General features: G+C 46.3%; 1 protein-coding gene and 1 non-coding gene across 16 annotated transcripts in view; one reads left to right on the forward strand and one right to left on the reverse strand.

Moving 5' to 3' along the window:
• PDE1C (phosphodiesterase 1C) overlaps nucleotides 1-26,358 on the reverse strand; it is a 458,978-nt gene that overhangs the window by 43,216 nt on the left and 389,404 nt on the right. For all 15 annotated transcript variants that reach the window (XR_010726522.1, XM_066238369.1, XM_066238368.1 and 12 more), the window contains 7 exons: nucleotides 24,445-24,573; nucleotides 22,774-22,875; nucleotides 21,744-21,864; nucleotides 15,604-15,685; nucleotides 13,805-13,925; nucleotides 10,270-10,445; nucleotides 2,740-2,958 (listed from right to left, as the gene is read on the reverse strand). Coding sequence is in view for 14 of the 15 variants with exons in the window: in XM_066238369.1 (XP_066094466.1) it covers nucleotides 2,740-2,958; nucleotides 10,270-10,445; nucleotides 13,805-13,925; nucleotides 15,604-15,685; nucleotides 21,744-21,864; nucleotides 22,774-22,875; nucleotides 24,445-24,573 (950 nt within the window). In the remaining variant the exon portion in view is untranslated. The remainder of the gene's footprint in view (nucleotides 1-2,739; nucleotides 2,959-10,269; nucleotides 10,446-13,804; nucleotides 13,926-15,603; nucleotides 15,686-21,743; nucleotides 21,865-22,773; nucleotides 22,876-24,444; nucleotides 24,574-26,358) is intronic.
• On the forward strand, nucleotides 24,894-24,969 carry TRNAV-GAC (transfer RNA valine (anticodon GAC)). Its single transcript has one exon. It is a non-coding gene; the product is annotated as a tRNA-Val (tRNA).

A 26,358-nucleotide genomic window follows, 5' to 3' on the forward strand; every position in this document is an offset into this window, starting at 1 on the left:
AGGGAGGGAAAGAAGGACTATTTCATGACGGGTGAATATAATACAGTATTCACATTTCCCTGCTCATACGTAAAGCTGTCTGGGAGCACGGACACACCCACGTGTGTCCCCTCTCTCTGTGGTCGCTTCTGTCCTGAGACGACAGCCCGGAGTGGCTGCAGCAGAGGCTGGGTGGCCTGCAAGCCTACAATATCCCGATCTGGCCCTTTACAGAGAGCGAGGGCTCAGCCCTGGAATGAACAGGGGCTGAGGTTCTTGCAGACAGTGGCCGCGTCTCAGGCGTTCTATTTCTTACTCTCCCCAAGAGCGCCAGAACGTGCAAATACAGGAACATGCTGACTGCAGCGTGTAGAATTTGGACTCACACAGCCCCGAACCTGACCTGAATTTGAATCTCGACTTTATGGTCGCCTGACCTTAATTAAGCAAGCGCTCTAACCTCCTCTCGGAATCTCCGTTTCCTCCCCTGCAAGAACCGGGGATGTGTGACTCTAACGACACGGCCTCGTTAGAGTTTTTAAATGATTTCGTGGACGTGAAACCTCACAAGCAATGTCCGGGTCTGGCACATGTTAGCATTCATTAAATGTTAGTGGTAGTATAGTGACTGTTTCTATTCAGGGAAAGACACATCTCACCCATTCTTTTAAAAAAGTTTTTAAAAAAAAAGGTAGGGAAGAAACACGCCTTGCCTCTCTCACCAGCCCTTCGCACTCCTGTGGGAACAGCTAGAGGAGGTGGATGTGCACAGCTCGGCCCAGTGGCCCGTTTGTCCCGCTCCTGTCCCCTTTCAGTGTGTCGTCCGTGAGACGCACGCCCTCTCTGTCACACCAGAGCAACCTGCGCGGGTGCTGGGTGGCGTGGGGCGAGGCCTGAGCCCGCCTGCCCTGCCAGGCAGGTCTGTCTGGCTAAGCTCGGTCCGGGGCACATGTCCTCAGAAGCCCATGAGCTCAGCAGACCACATCCACGTTTTCCGGTTCAGCTCCAGTTGTGCCGGAGCTCAGTCTGATCACTAACTTTCTGAGTCTGGTATCTCTCCCGCGGCTGGTTCTGGCCTCAGGGGGGCGAGAAAAGGGTATTCTCACAGCTCTCTAAACCTCCAACCGGTGCGTCGTAAATTCTTATTAAAGTGAAGGCAGTTTTCTGCCCTGTGATCCACTTAAACACAAAGCAACGTGGTCACAAGCAGTTTCTGGGACCAGACTGCTGAGGGGCGCTGAACACGTGAAATGACAACCTCCCCGACTCCTGTGAGGCCGTGGGGGTCACCCGAGGCCATTTATGCCACATTCTTGGAACTGGACATGAGAGATTATCAATAATATATGTATTAAAATATAAATACTATTTTCCGATTACACATTTATATATATATATATATATATGTTAATTGAAAAATAATTGGAGAGACCTGTGCTCAGCGCTTTCCACATACTAATCATTTACCCAGGCTGCACAAATAACAGCTAGAGCACCTGGCCCTACCTGGCAGGGGAGAGAATGAATGTGTTAGGACAGAACCTAACACCACACCTGCTAGAGTACAGTTAATAAATGTCATTTGTTCAACTGTCATCGTTTTTGCTCTTATTATTATTGAAAGCTCTCGAGTAGTCCACGCACATTTTACAGAAAGAGTGGAAGGTGAAGGAACCCAGCCAAGGCCACCAGGAAGCGAGAGGCACAGCTGTGACTTGAATCCAGGCATGTCTGACTGCTGAGCTCCACTGCCCCAGCCTGGCACCTGAAAGCCGCAGAGACTGAGCTTCCTGCCCTTCCCCCAACGAGGTAACCGTTCCACGCCCCTGGGTCTTAGCCCGTCTGCTCTCTGGCTGAGAAGTCAGTCCCTGGACTTAAAACACAGCTCAGACATCCCCTTCTTTTGCAGCCTTCCTTGACACTGACCCCATCCCACAATCTTCCAATCCAATTGAGTCAATGTCCCTTTCTTTGCACAAGCCCCTTGGACATTCATCAGTGACCCTACTGCTGTTACTTGCTCACATTGTCCTAGAATTACTTCTGAGGATGTCTACATCCCCGACGAAATCATGAACTTTTGATGGCTTTTCCATTTCTAAATCCTCACTGCCAAGCACAGTGTTTGGTACACAGTTGTTAATCGATAAATATTTGTTGCATTCCCTATAAGAAACCAGTAACTATTTGCACACTATGGTGACTGGTTCATCCCGGTTTACCTGGAACTGCTTCGGTTTTAAATCTGAAAGCCCTGCATCCCAGGACACCCCTCCGTCCCAGGAAAACTGGGCTGGCTGGTTATCCCAGTGCATATACTGATCAGCTGCGGATATGTGGACACACACTATAGGAATGAACCATAGGCAGACTGAGGGCCGACCCTCCAGGGGCAGTGGATGTGGGAGACTGACTCCCTAGTCACCCATTTTGGCCATAAGCACTCAGTAATGTGCTGGGATCGTTCACAGTAACTTCCCCAGAAGGAGGGCAGGCACTGGTCAGTCTCCAGGACAACGGAGAAGGGCCACAAAGAAAAACATCTCCTGCAGAGAGGATGGTCCAGGCCAGCTTCCGGCTGCTACTGAAGGGAGGCTGATGGATCCACAGCCCAGGGAAGGAACCAGCGGCAGCCAGACGGTGGGGAAGCCCTGCCCTGTCAGCCGTCAGCTGTCCTCATCGGCACAGGTGCCCGCCAGCCTCCACTCATCAGGCCACTGACAGGCGAGAAGGGCCCTGGCCCAGGACAATCCTACTTACCATTCTGTTGCTTCTCTCCTGACTTTTCGGCTTTGGAGTTTTTCCCACGAGGCTTGTCGCTCTTGCTGGGCCGCGTCCCGCTGACCCGATTCTGAGCTTCCGCGGGTGTCGCTGTCCCTGCCTGGCCTTCCTCAGCCCGCTGCGCAGCTTCCACCTCCTTCTGCTTCTCCTCGGCGGCCAGGCGAGCCTTCTCCTCCGCCTCCTTCTTGGCCTTCTCCTCTGTGTCCACGGCAGGTCAGGCAAGGCGTTGGAAAGATAGAGAGGGCACCCCTTTAGAAGGACCACCGCTTCGCCCCAAAACCACTCACCGGCCCTGGTAATAGTGCACTAACATGACCTCCGGGGCTACTGTTTCCGTTCATTCTAGTCAGACTGGCATTTAAATTCGGGAAATAAATCAGATTGGGCTGTGGTGAATATTTCTGAAATGAGTAATCAATCATAGTCATCAATAAACCAATATTGTCATTAGCATTATTAATTATTTTTATCATCAATCACTTCTCATCAGCGTGTCCTCTATGCCAGGTTGTTACACTCAATGCTTTCAAGGATCATTTTCTTTCATTCTCAAAACGGCCTTGGGGGGCAGCTACTATTCCTGTGACTCTATTTTATGCGCGTGGGATTGAGGCTCAGAGACCACCAAACTCTCCCACGGTCACGGTGAGCCCTGGAGTTTCACGTAGGTTTGCTTAGGACTTGGAGTTTAAACATAAGCAGTTGATTGTAAAACAAAAAGACCATAAAAAACAACCACCACTAGGACAATACAGGTTCAGGTCATTGCCGAGTTAAAAGAAGGAAGAGGAAAATTACGTTATCCAAAAAAACCCCAAAAAAACTATCTGCAAACTGTCCACCCCAGACAAAACCAATCAGAGTCTGGAGGGAGAAGGGCCAGAACGGGACATGGTAAAGGCATTCCCGATGGTTCTAGTCTACCATCCGGGTTTACAAGCACCGATTTAAAGTTTAAGTGACTGCCATCCAATATTCTGGGACACTCCACTTTCCAAACAGGAAGTATTTATACTTTACAATGAAAAGTTAAAGATTCCCTTACAAAACAGCATAATTATGTGCGTGGACCGTATAATACGTCTTCTGACATCTGCAGAAAGATACAACTACAGGGTAAGAGTAGCCTCGCAGAAGAAGATGGTGAGACGGCTGTCTCAGTGGACCTCAGGGCCACCGGAGGTCTGCCGGAACATTCCAGACTTCCTCTCGTCCTTCTGGAGTGCCCCGAGGACAAAGGCCAAATGTCATCCCCACCCCTGATTCCCAGGGCTTGGTCCAGCACCTGGCACTCAGCAGACGCTCGTGGAGCATTTGTTGACTCACTGAAATGCACAGAGTGGGCATGACTCGCCCTCTCTGCCAAGGAGCCCAGCTTGTCATCAGCAGTCGAGACTGGTGTCAAGTGCAGAAAGTACATAAACACCCCGCCCTGAAAGAGGGAGCCCTGTGACAAATGTTGGTTTCCTTAACCACTAACACAGATGAGCAAAAAAAAAAAAAAAAAAAGACTGTTCTTACTTTGCAGAGAGGGAAACTGAGCCCTGGGGGAAGAGAATTATTCATACTCAGGCTTCAGAGAAAATAATCTAAAACCCCCTCACAGAACCTCCACTGGAATCTGTGGCAAATTTTGAACAAGCAAAACATCCCCAAGTTTGAAATAATTTGGATTAAAAACAGAAGGTGTTAAAGTCTGGATTGCTACAAAAAAAAAAGAGCATAAAATATCTGAACAAGAAAAATTCATTTGACAACTGAGTCAGACCAATTTTCTATGGGAAATCTAGATGAAAAAAGAATGGAAGGAAGGGAGGGAGGGAGGGGAAGGGGGAAGGGGGAAGGGAAGGGAAGAGAAGAGAAGGAAGGAAAAAAGGAAGGAAGGAAAAAAGGAAGGGAAGGAAAACTGGGTAGGGTGTACATTTCCGAGACAAATCTGTTTTTGCTCAATTTGACAGTAGGCAATTGATATTTAGGTTAACAAATGATAACTCTTATGACATCATAATCAATTCCACCTGAGCTGGACCCACTAGGGTTCCTTCCCCTGGGTGATCACGCTCCACATGGTGGTGCTACATTCCCTTCCCCTTCTCCACTTCCAACTCATCCTCATCTTCCTGAGATTGCTGATATTAGTGTGAGCAACCATCAGCACCCAGAGTGGTACTCTACTCAACACAAGTAGACAAAAACAAGCAAACACATCAGCATGAGAAAAAAAAAAAAGAAATTAAACCCCATTTGAGACTATCTGTGATGTGACTCGTTATGAAATGTCCAAATGAAGCAGCAACAGGGTTAAAATAGAGCAGAGCCCTCATGATCCACAAATGACAGCCCCCTGAGAGCTGCTTCTGCCCCACACTGAGTGTCTGTGCAATTTTGGAGAAATACATGAATTTCTCCATTGAATTTGCCTTTCCGAATAATGATACTATAGGCGCTTGGTTAAAACAGTATTGGGCTAGGCCCTGGCTGGTTGGCTCAGTGGTAGAGCGTCGGCCTGGCGTGCAGAAGTCCCAGGTTCAATTCCCGGCCAGGGCACACAGGAGAAGCACCCATTTGCTTCTCCACCCCTCCCCCTCTCCTTCCTCTCTGTCTCTCTCTTCCCCTTCCGCAGCCAAGACTCCATTGGAGCAAAGATGGCCCGGGCGCTGGGATGGCTGCTTGGCCTCTGCCCCAGGTGCTAGAGTGGCTCTGGTCGCAGCAGAGCGACGCCCCAGAGGGGCAGAGCATCGCCCCCTGGTGGGCAGAGCGTCGCCCCCTGGTGGGCGTGCCGGGTGGATCCCGGTCGGGCACATTCGGGAGACTGACTGACTGTCTCTCCCCGTTTCCAGCTTCAGAAAAATAAAACAAAAAAAACAAAAACAGTATTGGGCTAGTTACCGCTTAATATAATTTTCTGAACTGCCTACTTAAACTACTTACAAACAGAGAGAGAGAGAAAGAAACTGCCAACTAAAAAAAAATAAAATACTATATGAATTGTGAACAGTTAACTCTCAATTCTAGACAATAGCAACAGAAAGGTACTCCTAGACATCTATGGAATCAGAAGGGGTTCCCATGGGTCCTTTCTAGCAGTCTTGGCCAAAGAAGCGCTCCGGCTGACCGAAATGTTAATATTAAAAATTAACGAACAAGAAAAATGTTAACGCTGTTCAGTAAAACTAGTAAATCTTTAGTATTTAAAAATAACTGTTGTCGGCCCTGGCCAGTTGGCTCAGTGGTAGAGTGCCGGCCTGGCGTGCAGAAGTCCCGGGTTCGATTCCCGGCCAGGGCACACAGGAGAAGCGCCCATCTGCTTCTCCACCCCTCCCCCTCTCCTTCCTCTCTGTCTCTCTCTTCCCCTCCTGCAGCCGAGGCTCCATTGGAGCAAAAGTTGGCCCGGGAGCTGGGGATGGCTCCTTGGCCTCTGCCCCAGGCGCTAGAGTGGCTCTGGTCGCGACGGAGCGATGCCCCGGATGGGCAGAGCATCGCCCCCTGGTGGGCGTGCTGGGTGGATCCCGGTCGGGCGCATGCGGGAGTCTGTCTGACTGCCTCCCCGTTTCCAGCTTCAGAAAAAATTAAAAAATAACTGTTGTCAAGTTAGACATAACTGTGATGCAAACATTAAAAATAATAATAAAGGATAAGTTAATTATAAAATAACCATTTATTTATATTCACCGAGATTGAAAATCTCATAATGAAAATTTCTGGTGAATAGGAAAAAAATAAGTAAAATTTCAATAAATTTCTCAACATTTGCAAAGGAGTATCACTACATACTATGGTATTTAAATTGGTAGAAACATAATTCAATAAAAAACTAATTATAATCTCTAGTAAAATAATAGGACGTATTTTAAAAACTCATAAAGTAAAAAATATATATATATTTTTATATATGACAAATGGGTAGGGCAGATATTGCAAGATATTTTTCCAACTGAAGAATTACCATCCCTAATAAATGAAAAGTTATGAATCAATAATAAGGAAATAAAAATCCTAGGAGGATACATGAAGAGGCACTCTTCAAGAGAGTATCTCAGTATACTTCCACTGGGAGGAAACATACGTTTAAAAATAAAACTTTGAGAAAAATGTGCTAATAGTTATTGAGCTTTAAATTTTTTCATTTACTTTGACAAAAGAATTCCACATATAGAAATTTGTCCTAGACAAATAATCAGAGGTAGGCTCAAAGATTTTTAAACTTGTATGTTCACAATGATGTAATATATAATAAAATAATAAAACAGAATGGTCAGAAATCACTAAGACTATTCAGTATCAGGAAAAAAATGCTCTAAATAGAAATAGAATAGTAAAATCCAAAACAATATACTCTGATCCAAATTTATGGGGAATATTTAACTTATATAAATGCATATAAGTAAAATAAAAAAAGAATTACGTCAGAATCTCAACCATAGTCCTAATCTGGCTAGAGAGCCTATAAATGATTTTTATTTTCTTTCTATATATATTTTTTTAATTTCTAGCTCAGCATTACAACCTAAACATGCACGATTTTTACACCAGAAAATTTTTTAAAAGGTTTAAAAAGTATTAAATAATGAATGGAACTTGATCAACATTAATCAGACCTATAAATTGTTATACCTATACATCTTTCTTTGGGAATAATGATTTTTCAGCTCTAAGAGCTATAAAAAAAAATAATATGGATTTAATCTTTCCTAACAACTCTGGGTTCTGGTCTACCCAGCTTTGAAAACCAGTCTGGTTAATAAAAACCAAGACATGAGAGCCAAGGCCGTCTCTGCTCAGTTTAATGACAACATCTGTCAGGTGCCCGTGCAGGGCGGCTTCCCTGGGAGTCATGGTTTTCTAAAACAGCACAATGGGCTAAACAGCCTAGGCTCGTCTAATTCAAACTGACCACGAAGGGAAAAACTAGATGCAAAGTGGCGTTTCTTAACACCGGCCAACAGTCGGCAGCATCTATTATTACTGGGAGGCTGAAGATGTTATACAATATTAGTTACAGGAGGGCGTTCCACCACCATCTTCTTAACGTCGCATTCAACTTTCCTCTCCAATTTTGAAATGTGACAGCCAGCAGGTAACAGGCCCTCGCGGCGTGTAGGCTCTGTCTTCCGTCCATCACGTACATTTCTGCTCTTTGCGTCAGCTCTGTGACGCATACGGGCAACCCCCCCCCCCTCCAATGGAATAATCTCCTCAAAGAATCTTACCTGCATTGCCAAAGAGCACAGGGCAAGTGGGGGATTCAGTTCTCCCTCACCCCACCAACTGGAGCTTGTTTTGATAACTGAATGATCCTCCCACAAAATAGACATAACCCGGGCCCTGTTCCCTTTCTCGCTGTTCTCTATTTCTAAACACAGAGCCTTCTTCCGGGCTCCAACCCAGGCACCCTGCAAGTCCTGGCTACGAGAGGCCTTTCCAAATACCCCGAGCAGGATGATGACGGACAAGCCTTTTTAATGCTTCCAAAATAATGTCAGCACTCTCCCTTTCAGCGTACCTGATAGACTTAACAATTATTAGCTGTTTGTGAACCTGTCCTTTTTAAAGGGCCGGTTTCCTTCTGGTAAAGAAACTGTCTAATGCTCTCCCAGGTGATTAGTTTCAGCAGGTAATTTTAGTAAGCCAGATAATTGCAAACAAATGGCTTTGAAGTACCTCTTTAAATTGGGTGTTGTCAGGAATGGGGTTTTCGAGTGCGACGCGTGATTACGGGGCGGGGGGGGGGCTGTTCCCTTGGAGACGAGGCAGCGGCTGCCTTCCACACCTGCCAACAGGGAGGGTTTAAACCTCGAAGGCATCTGCGTGGACTGTGAGGGGCTACTTTTAAAATACGGAAGAAGCACTGGCTCCCTCCAGGGCTCAGGGTGCAACCCTTGTCCCGAAATGAAAAGGGCCCAGTGATGCCTTAGGAAGCACCATAGATATAAACCCAGCGCCCCACTTGCAATGTGCAGCCACCTGGATAGGACTTTGTGGATCAGTCACTGTGGGTGGCCTTTGGGTAACTCCAGCTCCAGGTGAGGTCTCTTCTCTCCTACACTGGATGCAGCACACACCCCCCCCCCCGCCACGTACGAGGGGCCCAGACAGCCAGGACCCGCTCTGCCCGGCCAACCCACTCTCCTCCCCTTGTGCAGGCGCTGGGAGGACGGATGGAAGTATGGAGCCCGTGTCTGGGGATGAAGCCTCCTTGCCTGCCATGGGGGTCGCTCAGGGCTGCTGGCTGTGGGTGACAAGTGCCAGGCCTTCACTGAACCCCCACTCTTCCTTTGAAAGAGACTCTGTTGTGATGTCGCCTCCCTCCCTCCCCTACCCCAGGGGACTGTGAGCTTTGACGACTCATCACTGCGCCCTGGGCACAGAACCTGGCACACAGTAGGCACTCGACAGATGTTAGCAAAAGCCGAGTGCCGCTGAAGGCTGGCCTCCACAAACCCACTGGGATCGGCCCTTCCCTGAGCACCAAGGGCCATCCGTGTCCCCGGAATCAGGCTCACGGCTTCGTACACCTCACCTCGGGTCTGCGCCCTCACCTAGACCATGGAATGAGTCTACAGCACGTGCCGCCCGTGGGTGCGGGCTCCACAAACACAGGTGCAGGTGTGAGCAAATACATTTCAGCTCTCAAGAAACACAGCTGTCAGTCATTCCTTTGGCACAGAGCACCAAGAGTCACAACATTTCTGATCTGAGTTTTGCTGATGTTTAACTTCAGCCGATGCCTGTCTACACGCGAGTGACCTTCATCTCGGAAGATCAGCCTGAGGGATGACTAAAGGGACAGTGTGGACCTGAAAGGAAGATACAAATGCACGTAGGAAAATTGCAACTGCTGTCCCAACGCAATGGCTGGGGCAGCTGCTGGACAGGCTTTGCCCAGATAAAAGAATAAAAAGCTTCATCGCTGTGCCGTATGACACGAAACGAGAATGACGTCACGTGCTAGCAGCAAACAAACCGTAACAACACCCATCTCTGTGGACTCGTCAGGCCGAGAAAAGCGGTATCACCCTGTAACCACACAGGTCGTTGCTGGCAGGAGGCTCAGAGGTCTGTGCCATTCTGTCCTGCATTGACCTTTAGATATAATGAAGACCAACAGACGGTAGATGCTTCTTCACAAACTGGTCCACAGATCAGTCACAGGGACATCAAGTTCAGCATTAGGGGAAACAGTCAGTAATACTGTAATAACTATGTGTGGTGCCAGGTGGGTGCTAGATTTACCAGGGGGCTCCCTTTGTAAATAATACAATTGTCTAACTGGTATGCTGTATACCTGAAACTAATAGAAAATTCTATGTAATGTCAACTGTAATTGGAAAATAAATTTTTTTTAAAGAGGATCGATGCTTAACATTCAGCAAGCTGAATCTCGACCCTGAAATGCTACTTCATCTGCGACACCTACGCATCCCGGGCGGCAATGCCTTGTTCTATGAGTAGGTGTGGAGTGGTTTGGACAGGTCTCCGGGAAGACCCCCCCCCCCCATGGCACCTTACCTTTGGGCACCTTGGCCCTCCACCGCTCCCGGTTGACATGCACGACCTCGGTCCACGTGGTTTTAAAATTCTTGTAGTCGACGGGAATGACGGAATTGTTGACTGGGGCACTTCCTTCTGAGCCGGCGCTCTTGACACCCGACCGCTTTGCATCTGCCAAACTGAGGCTGTTTAAACTGGAAGACAAAAACAAAAAAAAATGTACATGCAACCTTAAACCTGGCGAGATGGGCTGGAAGAGGAGAGTTAGTGTTCGGAGAATGTATGCCCGCAAGCAAGCCCCAACGAGAGTGGTGAGCACCCGTCAAGCTGCAGCTGTGAAGTTTCTGGGTCCTGAGGTTTATAATTCTTATTTTTCTTCTTCTTCTTTTCCAAGTGAGAGGAGGGGAGATAGAGAGACAGACTCCCAAATGTGCCCCAACCGGGATCCACCCAGCAACCCCTGTCTGGGTCTGATGCCCTGCCCATCTGGGACCATGCTCACAACCAAGCTATTTTTAGCACCTGAGGCAGAGGCTCCACAGAGCTGTCCTCAGTGCCCAAGGCCAATACACTCAAACCAATCAAGCCAAGGCTGTAGAAGGCAAAGAGAAAGAGGGAGAAAGGGGGGAGGGGAGGGGTGAAGAAGCAGTTGGTCGCCTCTCCTGTGTGCCCTGACTAGAAATCTAACCTGGGATATCACATGCTGGGCTGACGCTCTACCACTGAGCCAACCAGCCAGGGCTGTAATTCTTATTTTCCATATATGACTGGTAGGAAATTGTCTTTTTTTTATTTTCAGGAGAAAAAGAAAATCAACATTTCAGGCTCCTGAGTATCAATATTTCTCATATCTCGATCTATCTATCTATCTCTATTTGTTGATTAGTATACTCTTTTTCAATATGACTAGAATTTCCTATGTGGTTTTTTTTGTTGTTGTTGTTCTCACTTTTCTGCAATTAACTAATTTGAATGTAAACTTCAGCTTGGTTCCACAATTCACCCACCTGCTTCTGCACCGACTTCTATCCCAAGTTACTCAGTCACTTGGTCCTAGCCCCCTCCAGCCCTGCCTCCCCCTGTCCCTGGGTGCCTCTGACCCCAGGCTGCCCAAGGCCAGGGTAAGGTGGTTTCCTTTTGTTCCCGGGAGAAGGTGGAAGAGGCAGAGACAATCTGGAGACCAGTCATGCAAGAGACCTCTGTTTTAACATCAGTATTGCTTTACACTTTAAACAGGGCAACTTTGCAAATTTAGAAAGTGCCATCCTGCCCTGGCCGGTTGGCTCAGCGGTAGAGCATCGGCCTAGCGTGCGGAGGACCCGGGTTCGATTCCCGGCCAGGGCACACAGGAGAAGCGCCCATTTGCTTCTTCACCCCTCCGCCGCGCTTTCCTCTCTGTCTCTCTCTTCCCCTCCCGCAGCCGAGGCTCCATTGGAGCAAAGATGGCCCGGGCGCTGGGGATGGCTCTGTGGCCTCTGCCCCAGGCGCTAGAGTGGCTCTGGTCGCAACATGGCGACACCCAGGATGGGCAGAGCATCGCCCCCTGGTGGGCAGAGCGTCGCCCCTGGTGGGCGTGCCGGGTGGATCCCGGTCGGGCGCATGTGGGAGTCTGTCTGACTGTCTCTCCCTGTTTCCAGCTTCAGAAAAATGAAAAAAAAAAAAAAAAAAAAAAAAAGAAAGTGCCATCCTTCTGGGTAACTTTAAAGAAAAGTATCACACCTTCTAGGTGGCTAAAGCAGTGACTGACAGGAATGCAAAGCCACTGAATGACAATGACACCAAAGGTGGCCTGGAGAAGCAGAGTCCTCTCAAGCCCAGTGCTTGCAGAGCTGCAGGTGGGGGATGCAGACTGGGGCTTCCGTCCTCCCCAGCCTTGACACGGTCATCCACCCAGAGTGTCCCTGGGGCCCCACTGTCCTAACATTCCTCTTGCCTTCCTGTCTCCCTATTTACTCCACCTCTTTCTCTTTTCTTATTGTTTTTCTTTTTTCTTTTTTAGTATTTTTCTGAAGTTGGAAACGGGGAGGCAGTCAGACAGACTCCCGCATGCGCCCGACCGGGATCCACCCGGCACGCCCACCAGGGGGCAATGCTCTGCCCATCCGGGGCATCACTCTGTTGCGACCAGAGCCATTCTAGCACCTGAGGCAGAGGCCATGGAGCCATCCCCAGTGCCCGGGCCAACTTTGCTCCAATGGAGCCTTGGCTGCGGGAGGGGAAGAGAGAGACAGAGAGGAAGGAGAGGGGGAGCGGTGGAGAAGCAGATGGGCACTTCTCCTGTGTGCCCTGGCTGGGAATCGAACCCAGGACTCCTGCACGCCAGGCCGACGCTCTACCACTGAGCCAACTGGTCAGGGCCTTCTCCTTTTTCTTTTCATTCCATTTCTTTACTTTCTCCTATATTATAACAAAACCCAAGGTTTTGCATGAACAGGCAGGAGGGGGCATTAATACTACTGTTGGTCAAATAAGTTTGTAAAATATGATTTTTATGTGTGCTCGCTTATAGTCTGCATTGGGGGCTGGGCAGCGCCTGGTATATGTAGGTCTGTGAAATTGCAAATTACTTTCCTGCTTGGGAAGGGCCACTGTTTTGCAAATGTTTGCTGGAGGAGAGGTTTTCTCACCAGAAAGGTTTGAAAAGAGCAGAGAAGGAGAGGAGAGAGAAGCCATGTTTGCAGGGAGAGCAGAGAGAATGCAGAGTCCTGAGGAAGAAGCCAGTTTGTGCAGAGAGAGAAAAAGAGAGCAGGTGGGGAACCAGAGCTGAGGGCCTTTGTGAGCTCCGCTGAGACTGGTGGGGTCTTTGATTCTAGCAGGAACCGGAGAAGACTCTCCTGGTTGTGGAACTGGAGAATGTGTCAGTGGCTTTGGGAGCCCTGAATGAGAGGGAAGTGTTTTCCCTGTGTGTTGCTCGTTGGCTGGTGCGAAACTTTAATAAAGGAATGGCCCACAATTTTTTGGCTCCACTGTTTCTTTACCATTTGCCCAAATTCAATGGGAACCTGCATCTGAATGGCCATGATGGCCGCGACTGCTGGCCACCCAACTATTAATAAAGACTAAATGTTAGCTTAATGGTAGCTAGCTAGCACTTCTTCTGTGCTGGACCTTGTTATAAGGGCTTTACAGTAATTATACAACTAATTTAATCCTCCCTGCAACCTATCAGTATTATAACCCATATTTTTTCAGATGAGGAAACTAAGGCAACTTGCCTGAGACTGCACCGCTAATGAGTAATGGGTTCAGGATGTTCACACCTGCCACGAGCAAAGGCACGGAGAGAGAGAAGGTTGGGGGTCGGGGGAAGATGCTACACTGAGTACCTGCCAATCACAAGTTAGACCACGGTCACCCCGGACAGGCCAGCCGGGAGAGTACCGATAGTACAACTTCAACTCCTCTGAGAAAAGGAAGAGGCAGACATCTCTCTCATAAGAAGGAGGCAGGACAAGCATCATTATGAAATACACCCCCACCTTTTCCAAAAGAAAAATCCTCTCCTCACAAACAGGCCAGCCTGTCCCCCCAGCCTTCAGGCTTCCCCACTGACCTCGACCGCCTCTGTCCTGCCCCACCAGCTGGGGAGGTGTCATCAACGAAGGGACTCACGATCTTCTCAGTCATGTCCGTGAGCACAGTGAAGGTGGGTTCCACGATGAAATCGATGAAACCTGCGAGGGGGACAGCAGAGCTCCACGTCGTAAAGGCGCTACCTGTGGACCTGGGTCCCTCCCCACGGGTCCTCAGGGCAACTGGGGCGTCTTTTAAAGTTCATCGACCCAGGGACTCCGGATCAGAGCAGAGAGTGGGTTGGTCTTAAGTCACTCGATCTATTCCTTCCTTTGAGTATCGTGAGTCATCTCCATTTCTCCTGCAGAATTTTTCTATGACTTTTTAGTAGATGGTTCAATAAAGTGCTTCAAAAATACGAATTCAACATCTACTATGCAACAAATGTCGGGATAGGCACTGCATAAAAGACTAAGATGTATATAACATAATCAGCCTGCCCCTCTGTTCACAGGAGAGACCAAAGGAGCACAAGAGTGACCCCTAGAGGAAGTATGCGGAAAAAAATAACAAAGGAAAAGCCCAAGTAAAGGTCCCTGGGAAGGTAAGAGAGGGAGGATATTTTCCTTCCCACTGAGAGGGCTGCAAACAGCTTTATGGAGGTTGTGATATTTGAGCAGAGCCCTAAGGCTCTCTGGGAAGAGAAGAGGGTGAAATAAAATGACAAGGACAAGGACAAGTGCAAGATGTGTCTGAGGAATGACTGGGGCTTTCGGATCCCTTTGGAGTGCCTTTAGCTCAGCTTTGCATACAGCCGAATCCTTACCTTGTACACCATCTCTCTGCTGGATAGTCTTGCACTATCTCTGTTCCCATACTCATCTCTTCCCAGTAACCCTACAGGAGGCACCCAGCTGGTCTCCTTGCCTCTGGTCTTACACAGAACCCTCCAATTAATCCTCCACGCTATGGATAAAGAAACCTTTCTAACACAGGGGTTGGCAAGCTTCTTCTATAAAGGGCTAGAGAGTACATGTTTTAGGTTTTACAAACCATTTCTATGATCGCTCCTTATCTCTGCCCCTGTCATCCAATAGCAGCCATCAACAACAGACAAATGAACAAGCTTCACTGTGTTATAAATAAAACTTTATTTGCAATACCAAGCAATGGGCCAGATTTAGCCCACTGATTTATATATATTTTCTAGCCTTACTTAAAATGTGTTAGCTATGCCCTCACTTCCTATAGGGAAATAGAAAGCATATGCTGTTCCTTATGTAGTCTGTAACCTGGGCCTGATTTCCTCTCGAAACACATCCTACCCTTCATTCTAATCTCTGCCCACTATTCCAGCCACGTGGAACTGTTTGGAATCCCCTGGCTGTACTAGACGGCCTTGAATTTCCCTGCTGAGCATATGCTCATCCTTTGTCTGAAATGCCCTTCCAGCTGCCATGGACACATCCCTAATGCACATTTCCATTTGCTCAGCCACTGCCCACTTACCTCTTCGGACTCACCTCAAATATTACCCGTCAACAAGTCTTTCTGGGGCTAATGGTTCACACACTCTGTTTCGTACCCAGTTATACAATGTACAAAATTCTACCTTAACACTCTAACACGCTAATAGATTTTGTTTTCCTAACACATCGCCCGCCACCCAGTATGGAGGACGGGGACAGCAGCTCCATCCACCCCCGCCCCCCAGCCAGGGCCAGGAGCGCAGCAGGACGGAGCCCGGTCCCAGCCAGAGAACCACGGGAGACAGCTGACCTTACGTCCCGACAGCTCTCTCTGCCTTCCCCTTCTATCCACAGCCTGGCAGATACGTACCTACTTGCGACTGAGCCACCATGGTTGACTTCCGGTCACATAGAGGAGAAAAGGGCAGCCCCAGCTCTGCTTCCCTGTCACCCTAGAAAAACAGGAGGCCATGGTGACTCAAGAACAGAAGGCCCAGCCACCCAGATATCATTCAGCAACGTCAGCTGCCTTGAAGGCCAGCGGCCTTTGTTTTAATTATTGCAATCACACCCTGTACTAAGTCCCCATGGGGCCTGCTTCTCGGCCTAGAAGACAGTGAGCATCTGAAGCCCTCTGGGGTTCCATCCTTCATCAGACTGCAAAGCTAAAAGGTTGAGGGCGAGAAAGCGTCACCAGGCAGCGACACATCCCCCAGGGGAAGGAAGAAAAGCAACACGACCTGTGTCCTCGAGCCAGCACCACGGTCAGAATTCCTGTGTGCCTCCCAGGTGTCTTGTCTTGAGGCCTGTGGCTCACCTCTTCCTGAGCCCGTGAGCCCCCGCCCAGGTGTGGGCAGTGCTCAGGACACAAACTCACACTGATTTAAATTTCTCCTCCTCGTGCTACCTAAAGCCATAGGCATCTGGCATATGTGCTTCCGGGTTCTCAACCTCAGGGCTCAGACCACAGTGAAAAGAGGACCAGAAATGCAGAGTGGTAACCCTTGCTTGTGTTACCCTTGCTTGAGCTAGACGATGATCAAGTGTGACTTGCAATCTCACCAAAAAGCATCGCTGTAATAAGCACGTGCTATGGAAAGTCTAAGGCTAGGAATGGTAGAGATGGATTTTAAGAACCTGAACTGGAAGTCACACACCTGCAGAAAGGGAACACACGTCCCAATCGGACAGCTGTGATGTTGTGTTGATTTGTTTTATTACAAAAGAATTCTCAGATTAATGGCCACTGACTTTGGCTTGAAAGTGGCCTTCCTCACACTAGCTGTGCGATCAAAGAAAGTTTACTTTCTCTCTCTACATTTCAGTTTGATGATCTATAAAATGTGGGATAATCATCCCTGCCTCCTGGGTTATGAAAAGGATTAAATGAGACAATGTAGGCAAATAAGAAAAAACAACAACAACTATGATCGTTTCTCCATAGGTATCTCTAATTAGTTAAGATTTGAGAAACATTGAGTGAATCTGTGACAGCCAATACACCCTGATCATAATCAGTACCACCAATATATAAATATTAATAGTAAATCAAGAGTAATAGCAACCCGGTTCAAAACAACACTTTCTCTTTCTAAGGCAGGTTTCTATTGAAAGGGAGGAACAGGAATGAGGAAGTTGAACGGTGGGGCCACAATGAGCACTGGAGACATCCAAGGGTCTCAGGAACAGTCCTGAGGTGGCTCGGTCCCATCTGCACTCTTGCTGGTATAGACATCCCATGGACACAATGGCTCCTCTGTTTCCAAGTATGCCTGCCTGAAGGCTGCTCGCTCTCTCTCGCTCTCTCTCTAGCGGCGTGATAAAAGTCACTCACTCCCCAGCTCTTTCTGCTTGAGCAGTATGAACAGAAAGAAGAATATTTAAAACATACACTGTGGCTCTGCAGATGGTTCAGCGGCACAGCCCAGCTGAAACAAAGAAAACCCACTCTTACTCCCTACAGAGCAAGGACGCGAGTTGTTTGGTCGGTACATTTTACTGGGGGTGGTTTAGAAGAAGTGGCGGTGAACAATGACCCCCTGACTATTAATTAAGATGGAAGCATTTTGTTTTAGTATGAGAAGCTGTGTTCCTTTTTTAATTTTTATTGAATTTATTGAGATGACATTGACTAATAAAATTATATAGGTTTCAGGTGTACAATTCTATAATACATCGTCTGTACACTGTATTGTGAAGTCATCACCCCAAGTCAGGTCTCCTTCCAGTGGTGTTTCTCCCCCTTTATCCTCTACCCCCTCCCCACCCCCTTTCCATTCTAGCATTAACTTGGATTTTATTACTGAAAAAGTACATGTTAAATAGCTTATCCCATGAATTTGCCTACGTCCATATCTACACAACACATGCATCTTTAAGATTTAATTAAGCTGAGTACACTTGACTATTAAAAGCCTACTTTAAAGTAGTGGTCATTAAATTCCCTTTGGAGGACAGATACATTTATGAATTAGATAAAAAAAATACGTGGCCTGACCAGGCAGTGGCACAGTGGATAGAGCGTCAGACTGGGATGCCAAGGACCCAGGTTCGAAACCCTGAGGTTGCCAGCTTGAGCGCGGGCTCATCTGGTTTGAGCAAAAGCTCACCAGCTTGGACCCAAGGTTGCTGGCTCGAGCAAGGGGTTACTCAGTCTGCTGAAGACCTGCGGTCAAGGCACATATGAGAAAGCAATCAATGAACAACTAAGGTGTCGCAACGCACAACGAAAAACTAATGATTGATGCTTCTCATCTCTCCATTCCTGTCTGTCTGTCCCTGTCTATCCCTCTCTCTGTCTCTGTAAAAGAAAAAAAATGTGGAAAGTAATACGAGAAAATGTACTTCTACAGGTAAGTCCAACTTGATTGACACAGAATTTTCTGGCTCTATCAAAACTGGCCCCGGTGGAATGACTCGTACACTTCCCTCTTTACTAAAGAGACCAATGCTTTCAACCTAGGACAGATCAATTTTTTAAAATGATTCGTAAAATACCTAAGTAAAATATACCTGGTTTCTCTGAAGTTGATACCCCACAAGTAAGAAATAAATCTACTTTTCAAGAGCCAGGAACATTCACAAACATTGATTACACAGTAGGTAACAAACTAATCTCGCAATAAAATCCAAACAATGGAAAAAATCTTTAATCAAATTTCAATAAGACATAAACTAGTTATAAAACCAGAAAGCAAAAGACCCTACCACTGGAAAATTATACCAACAAACACCTCTATCTGAAGCAACTCATGGCTAAAAAAAGAAAACATATAAATCAAAATTACAGAGTATTTGGGAAAGAATGAGTATGAACATACTGCATATCAGAACCTCTGAGATTCATGAGAAGAAAAATACAAACTCCTAGCCTTTTATTTCCTAGTATTAAACAGGTAGAATAAATATAAAGAAATGAATTGAGCATCCAACTTAGGGACTTATCAAAAGAAAAAAATAAGCTCAGGCAGAAGAATAAATTAATAAAAATGAAAGCACCAATTAAGGCATTACAAAATAAAAAAAAAACAATAAAACAGTTGGCTAATTTCATGGAGAAGAAAGGGAAAAAACACCTAATATATGAAATGAGAAATAAAAATGGGAATATAACCACAGACACAGGAAATTCAAAGAATTACAGGAGACGTTTGCAAAATATGAAAACCTATGACAATACAGAAAAAATAAACCTCAAGACTTTTATAGCATGTATTTACCAAAAAGGCAAACTTACACTTCTTTAAAATCAATATTTCATTGAAAAGCACCCTGAGGCAGTGGCTTGGATTTTGTAAAATATGGTTATAAATTTCAAGATGTGACTTACTCCTTCAGAAAAGCCTGGAAGTTCTTTTTTATCAGCACTGAAGCTATGCCCTTATTCTGAATTATAACCCAACTCCCAAATATAATTTTCTCAAAGATTCTAAGGCCCCACTGAGATTTCCCATTTGAACTGCCCAATTTAAAAATCTACAGTTAAGAGTGAGGCAACATTTCTCCTACATGGGTTACTTACAATGGCTTATAACATCTGAGTTAAAATATTAAGTCAATAAAAATAATTTACTGAATCGTAATTACTAAAAAAAAAAAATAAAATAGTGCCAGTCCAGTGAGCTAACACTCTATTCCCAACAGGCAAAAAATTCAATATGGTTCTTTCCTCATTGCCTCTGGCACATTTTCATTCCATTCAAGCATATGTGTATGCAAACAAGGTTTCCTTTATGGGGGAAAAAAATGTTCACATATTTAAGTAATTTTTCATATTCACTCTCTCACAATTAAAAAAAGAAATCACTTCACTAGCTCAAACTTATACGAGTTGGCGACGATCTAACCGGCTGCAGGTCGCCTACTCGGAGCGATGGAGGTGTCATTGCAAAAGCAGCGCCAAGGAAAGCCTAGGATAAGGGGAGTGGACATGTGGGGAAGATATTCTCCCTAATATTAGAAAAATCGCTTCTGGAAGAATAGCTCAAAGTTAGCCCTCGGTTAAGGGTGAAAGTGCAGAGTCATTCTTGTGTGTGTAACAGAGACACATCTGGGCTTTTCTAGTCCCTCCCACACCACTGCGTCCTCCCTGAGAACTACTGCATGAGGCCTAACAATGGCTCTGCAAGGGGAGACAGCCACATGCTGACTAGGGCGCCTGCTGCTGTGTTCACAGCACAGTCTGGGGTGCATGTGTGTGTGTTGATAGGCACCCCGGACAAAACGAAGAGCAATGTAGAGCATTTAATGCTGGAAGAACCCTAAGAAAATATCGAGTTCAATCTTCCTTTAAGTTCCACCAACCCCCCTCTCACTCCCACCCCGCCCCCAAAAAAGCAAATTACAGATAAGACCATTAAGAACTAGAGGAATGATGTGTTTAGTCCCAAACCACAAACCAGTTGGAACGAAAACTCCAATAAAAGGCTTTCTGAACTTTAATAATATGCCATTAACCCTAGACCCACCTCATTACCGGATATTGTGCACAACTTCCAAAGAAAAGAAACCACATAGATGCCTTCTGCAATTTCTCTATTCAAACTAGAATCGTAAGAATAAGAGAGATTCCCTTTCAAACATCTGAGTATCCAATGAAAGAGCATACATCTCCCGTTAGACTAGGAGACAAAACTGAGACCAGTGTTATAATAAGCAGCGTTTTACAGACTCTCAGAGGTCTCTGAATCCATGATGTGAATCTCCCTTTGTGAATTAACAAGAATTAACCAAATGAATAGCATTAACTTGAATTAACTGTAATTTAGGTCCCACAATCTATATAACACAGTGCCTTTGTGGACCAAAAAAAAAAAAAAAAAAAAAAAAAAGGTGCTATAATAAATCAAACTCAATATGGCCGTGCAGGGTTACCTGAGCATAAATTCCTAACAGGGCAGGTCATGGTGGGCAGTCACACCCCATGCATGTAACTTCTTTAGTAATCTGCCATAATCAAGCCCTGTCCATCGCCTCTGTGACTCTAGGCTATGGCCTTTGAAATGCCTCATTTGCGGACCCTGCAGAAGTGACGCCACCCCCAAGAGAGCACAGAACCTTGGTAACTGTCCTGTAATCCAACCCCCTCCTCGCTTTCTCCTGGCTTCATGTAATCTTTACCTTCCCTCCTCAATTCTAAATGTATAGAAGAAACCGCAAAACTGTCCTTCTCTGGAGCACTTGAGATCTTGCTCCTGGCAACTGTTACCAGTTTGGCTCAAGGACTCTCTTATAAACATTCTCTACAGGTTTGAGTGTTTATGACACCACCGCCTTTAACCTCAGGACTGCACAGCTTGAAGCAGATGTATTCATGCAAACGCTTTCCGAAGACGTCAATCTTAGTGCCGCGCATTTATTTTGCTTCCTATTTCTCTACTTCTGTGCACACCTTTGAAAAAAATCTAAGGCAAATGATACCAACAAAAGACTCCAGCTGTCCTTGCAGAACACACAGCTCTGTGATAAATAAACCTATTTATTAATACATTTAAATATAATTAGATGCAATCAATTTAAATATAAATAATCAGAACAGTGGCTTCTCAGGATTTCCTGACCCCATATTACCGTCCCTGGCTTTGGACTTTGACAACATGGCTTGTCAGCTCAAAAGGAAAGAAAACAACCCAACCAATTAAAATAGTTAAAAGATTAACATCTTAATCCTAAGGGGCAATGTCAAACAGGTCACCATGCGGCTAACCCGTTAGAAAAACAGATAAATAAGCAACAACAACAAAAAAAAACAGATAAAGCAGCCCCAAGGAAACGCTTTCTTTCCAAATAGAAACTCATAGGATGGAAATACCATACTACACTGAGACTCGGAATTTAAGGACGATTCAACTTACACATGACCCAGAGGCAAAAAGGAAACATCTGCAAACCCTTCCTCCCCAAAGAAAATCATTGTGACCTCCATAGTCCTCATCGCAACATTGCCGAAATAGAAAAATCAGAAAACGTCCAGGGTTGAAATCCCTGAGGGACAGCACGACACCCCGGTACCTGTCTAAAGAATTCCTCCAGGAGTGACATGGTCCAGCGGTGATGGAGGTCCCACGCTTTGGCGGGATGGCTAATGTCAGCTGTGTGCAACATCAGGGACAATGCTTTTGGCTTTTCAATTCTGTAAACCCAAATGACGCAAACACGTGATGATCAAACTCTTAGGACCTCAATAGCAGTTAATTTTTTAAAAGCATTCATTCTCCCTGTCTCAACCCCCATTCCAGCTGAACTTGGGCAGGAAAGTGTCATGTCTTCAATGACAGGAATGTTCACTAGCCAGGTCTCCATGTCTACCCAGCTGGGCACTTCAAAAGCTCATTCGGAACTATTTACAGCAGGGGTCTCAAACTCGCGGCCCGCCGAACAATTTTGTGCGGCCCGCAGACTAATCCACGAAGTTCAAAATATTTTGGATAAAATTAAGTAAGCCTAGGGGCCTACTTGTATTTTTCATTTCTCTAGCATCCTAGCTAGATATTAGCTTAGTTAACAGCAGTTGTGATGCGAACTACAGTTTCTGGTCATTTTGTGACACTGAGTAAACTGCATGTACGATTGTGCCTGTTGTACTGATTTTTTTTTGTTTTCAACTGCAGTGAGAAAAGTGTTGCATAACAGTTGCCTTTTGTAGACCTAGTGCGGCCCGCCGAACGGCTGTGATCTTGCTCTGCAGCCCACATGCTGAGTTGAGTTTGAGACCCCTGATTTACAGAATGACAACCTCATTCAAAAAGACAAAAATCCAAGAGTCACTCATTGACTCTTATGTGTTGCTTCTGCATTGAGTCTACCTTTCTTTTAAATTCTAATTAGGGCAAATTATAACCCACGCTTTTATTTATTTCCACCCCAATAAGACTCTATGTGTGATATGTACAATTCTCATGCTCTCTCTTCCAAACATGCCCACTTTATGAGACCATTCAACAAAGTTCTCTGAATCAGGAGGCACACTTTAAAGGTTTAATGACACGGACAAGTTCCAGCTCAAACACCGATAGGGACACAGAGTCACGGGCCCACTCACGCTTCAGGCTGCTGCAGGGCAGTCTTCATCGCTTTGATTTGTTGGAAATGACAGGACATATCCGTGGCCATCACCATCTCAATTACCAAGGTCCGAAATTCCCTTTCGGGGACGCCCCACGGAGGAAGAAAGATGAAAAGTAAAAAATGGAAAGTAAAAATTAGTTTCTTCTGCCATATAGCTAGCCAAAATCAGTTCATTAGTTGTGACATTTCTAATCTAACTTGAACCTGAAACTGTCTCACAGGTCCCTAACCTGCTCATTTTTTGAAACCATTTTTTTCCTTCTATTTCTTCAAACTAGGTCATATTGATTGATCTTTTCAAGTTCACGGATTCTTTCCTCTGTCCTCTCCAACCTACTGTTAAGCCAGAGTAGTCAATTTTTTTTAATTTAAATTTTCGGTTCTAAAATTTGTTAGCTTTCTTTTATATTTTCATTTCGCTGGTTAAATGTTACTGTATTTTATCAGAAACATATTTTCCCTTACCTCACTGAGCATAAATATAGTAACTGCTTTAAAAGTCCTTGTCTGATAATTCCAACAATAGTTCACCTTGGAGACTGCATCTATTGACTATCCTTTCCCTTACAAATAAGTCACATTTCCTTCTCTTCATATAGCATTTAGATTGCCCCAGAATTGAGGTCTCCCCTTACTTGGTGCTCTCCTTTCTGGGGTTTCTAGCTCTCTGGCTATCAGCCCTGGCTGTCCCCATCCTGGTCTCTCTAACCAGAAAAGTAGTGAAGGTGTTTGTGCAAACATAGTATGGGCCAACTAGTGTTGTTGCCTTGGCTGAGACTGCCCGCAGAGGTAAGGTCACATAATGTCACCCTCACTTCATGCTGTCATATTCTCCAAATACAGACACTCCTTCAAAACTTGCCTATGTTTGGCCCTGGCCGGTTGGCTCAGTGGTAGAGCGTCGGCCTGGCGTGCGGGAGTCCCAGGTTTGATTCCCGGCCAGGGCACACAGGAGAAGCGCCCATCTGCTTCTCCACCCCTCTCCCTCTCCTTCCTCTCTGTCTCTCTCTTCCCCTCCCGCAGCCAAGGCTCCACTGGAGCAGCATTTGCCCGGGCACTGAGGATGGCTCCGTGGCCTCTGCCTCAGGCGCTAGAATGGCTCTGGTTGCGGCAGAGCGACACCCCAAGCTGGGCAGAGCATCACCCCCTGGTGGGCATGCCGGGTGGATCCCGGTTGGGCGCATGCGGGAGTCTGTCTGACTGCCTCCCCATTTCCAACTTTAAAGAAATACAAAAAAATAAAAATAAAAATAAAAAACTTGCCTATGTTTGTTCACTCTCTAGAGCCCTCAAGTCAATGGGGCTGCGCTTGTTTGTTTGTGTTTGTTCACAGTTCGTTGCTGTTATCTGCAGGAGGGCTGGCTATCAGCAGCCATCTGGCCTGCGGGGAGTGGGATGCCAAGTTATTCCACTCTGAAATGCAGTCCATGCCTGCTGATGCATTCCTTCATTCACAAAGGTCCTAAAAAGTCAAATGCACTGACGTGTCCAAACAAATTTACCAGATATTAAGAGTGCTTTCCTACAAAGACCTGGGATACTAAACATGTTATCTTTCGGTTCATGGATTTCTTCTGAGCAGCACACTCCAATCTCTCCTGCACATCTTCCTGGCCTCCACACCTCTCCCGTGTCCCAGTCTTACCTCCAGTCATCCTTGGAGAGGTTGACCAGAATATTCATCTCCTCATCCTCTTGAAGAAGGCGGTAAGTTGCACTTAAATGGTGATTTTCCAACACAGACCTATCATTGTACAGAATAGCTGGGTCAGACCTGCAAAGAAAGCCAGAGAGATGATTGAGGGGTGTTAAACAGTTGAGGTTTTGGGGGGTAACTCTTTCAAGTAGAATACACCATCTCTTTTTCCTGTGTTTAGCAATTACCTTTGCTCCCATGGCCATTTATATTAACAAAAAAAGGTAAAACTAACACTATAAATTATGCATCAATGTACGTAGGGCATTTTAACAGCAGTCTGTGGATATAAAACACATGCTATCCGATCTGAGTGTTCTCTGAAAGCTGGTCCATAATCAGACCTCAGTTATCTTTGCTAGCAGCGTCAAAGGGGACTTTTAAAAATGTGAGTCAAGGCCCTGGCTGGTTGGCTCAGTGGTAGAGCGTCGGCCTGACGTGCAGAGGTCCCGGGTTCGATTCCCGGCCAGGGCACACAGGAGAAGCGCCCATCTGCTTCTCCACCCCTCCCCCTCTCCTTCCTCTCTCTCTCTTCCCCTCCTGCAGCCAAGGCTCCATTGGAGCAAAGATGGCCCGGGCGCTGGGGATGGCTCCTTGGCCTCTGCCCCAGGCGCTAGAGTGGCTCTGGTTGTGACAGAGCGACGCCCCAGAGGGGCAGAGCATCGCCCCCTGGTGGGCAGAGTGTCGCCCCTGGTGGGCGTGCCGGGTGGATCCCGGTCGGGCGCATGTGGGAGTCTGTCTGACTGTCTATCCTGGTTTCCAGCTTCAGAAAAATATTAAAAAAAAAAAAAGTGAGTCAAGGCAAACTTCCTTATGTTTTCTAGATTAATTTTTTTATTAAATAAAAGAATTTAATTTACGATTAAATTCTTAGGCGATTAAATTACGATTAAATTCATGGGCGATTAGGTTGCCCATGGAGAATGGCCGACACGAGACATCCTAGCTCCCCATGCCCCGAGCCACTGAGCGGAGCAGAGACAAAGCCAGGGAGACTGGGAGGAGCGCCACCTGAGTGAGCCCCAGACATCAAATTATATAATTTACATATAATTCTCTGAACACCTGGAAGCTACGGTTCATAAGTCCCTCTGTGAGTAACTGATCGTAAAATTTCACCACACGGAGAACCCACACGTGGAAAATTGAGAGTGAAGAATGTAAAGGTTCTCTGATCACTGTTGTTCACTTTCTCAAAGACCATTCCGCAGCCGACTGACCACAAGCACAGAGCTGTATACTCTTCCAATATTCTTAACGAAACCTTAGGCTATGACAGTTTATCTGTTTCTCGTCAAGGACGCTGAGTCCCAGAGACGTAAAGTGACTTCACAGAGCCCTACAGTGGCCAAGACTCTGGTTTGAGACAAAGGCAAGATCTCTGACAGCTGGGCATTGCCTCCCCAAGATAACTTCCGCCTGTCATTGACCCGCTTGGAAACACATCTAGCATACCTTCAAAGCATTAGACTTAACACACCATCGAAGGACAAAGAAGCTGGTCAACCGTCTTGAATTTCTGAACAGGGGGTACACAGGCTGAAGTGCTTTAGATAAAGTTCTGATAGAGAAGGCTAGTACCTAAACTTCATCCCAAATCGCGCCTCACTGAACACACCGGAGTCCCCCCACTCCTACGGAGACGCAGCACAGGACATGCAGACCCTGAGGTGAACGGGCTGATCTATCTGCTACTGACTGACGTGTGTGTTGTAACATTAAGCTATGTTACAACTCCCATAATAAGTTTCGCTCGGCCTTGTGACTGGTTTTGACATTGCTCTGCAGCCAAAGATCCAGGTACAATTCTTCTCCCCACCTCTCTTCCCTCAGTGGGTGCTACTCTCTGCCCTCAGAGCAAAG

Source organism: Saccopteryx bilineata, chromosome 7 (assembly GCF_036850765.1).
Source record: "Saccopteryx bilineata isolate mSacBil1 chromosome 7, mSacBil1_pri_phased_curated, whole genome shotgun sequence".
Classification (NCBI taxonomy): domain Eukaryota; kingdom Metazoa; phylum Chordata; class Mammalia; order Chiroptera; family Emballonuridae; genus Saccopteryx; species Saccopteryx bilineata.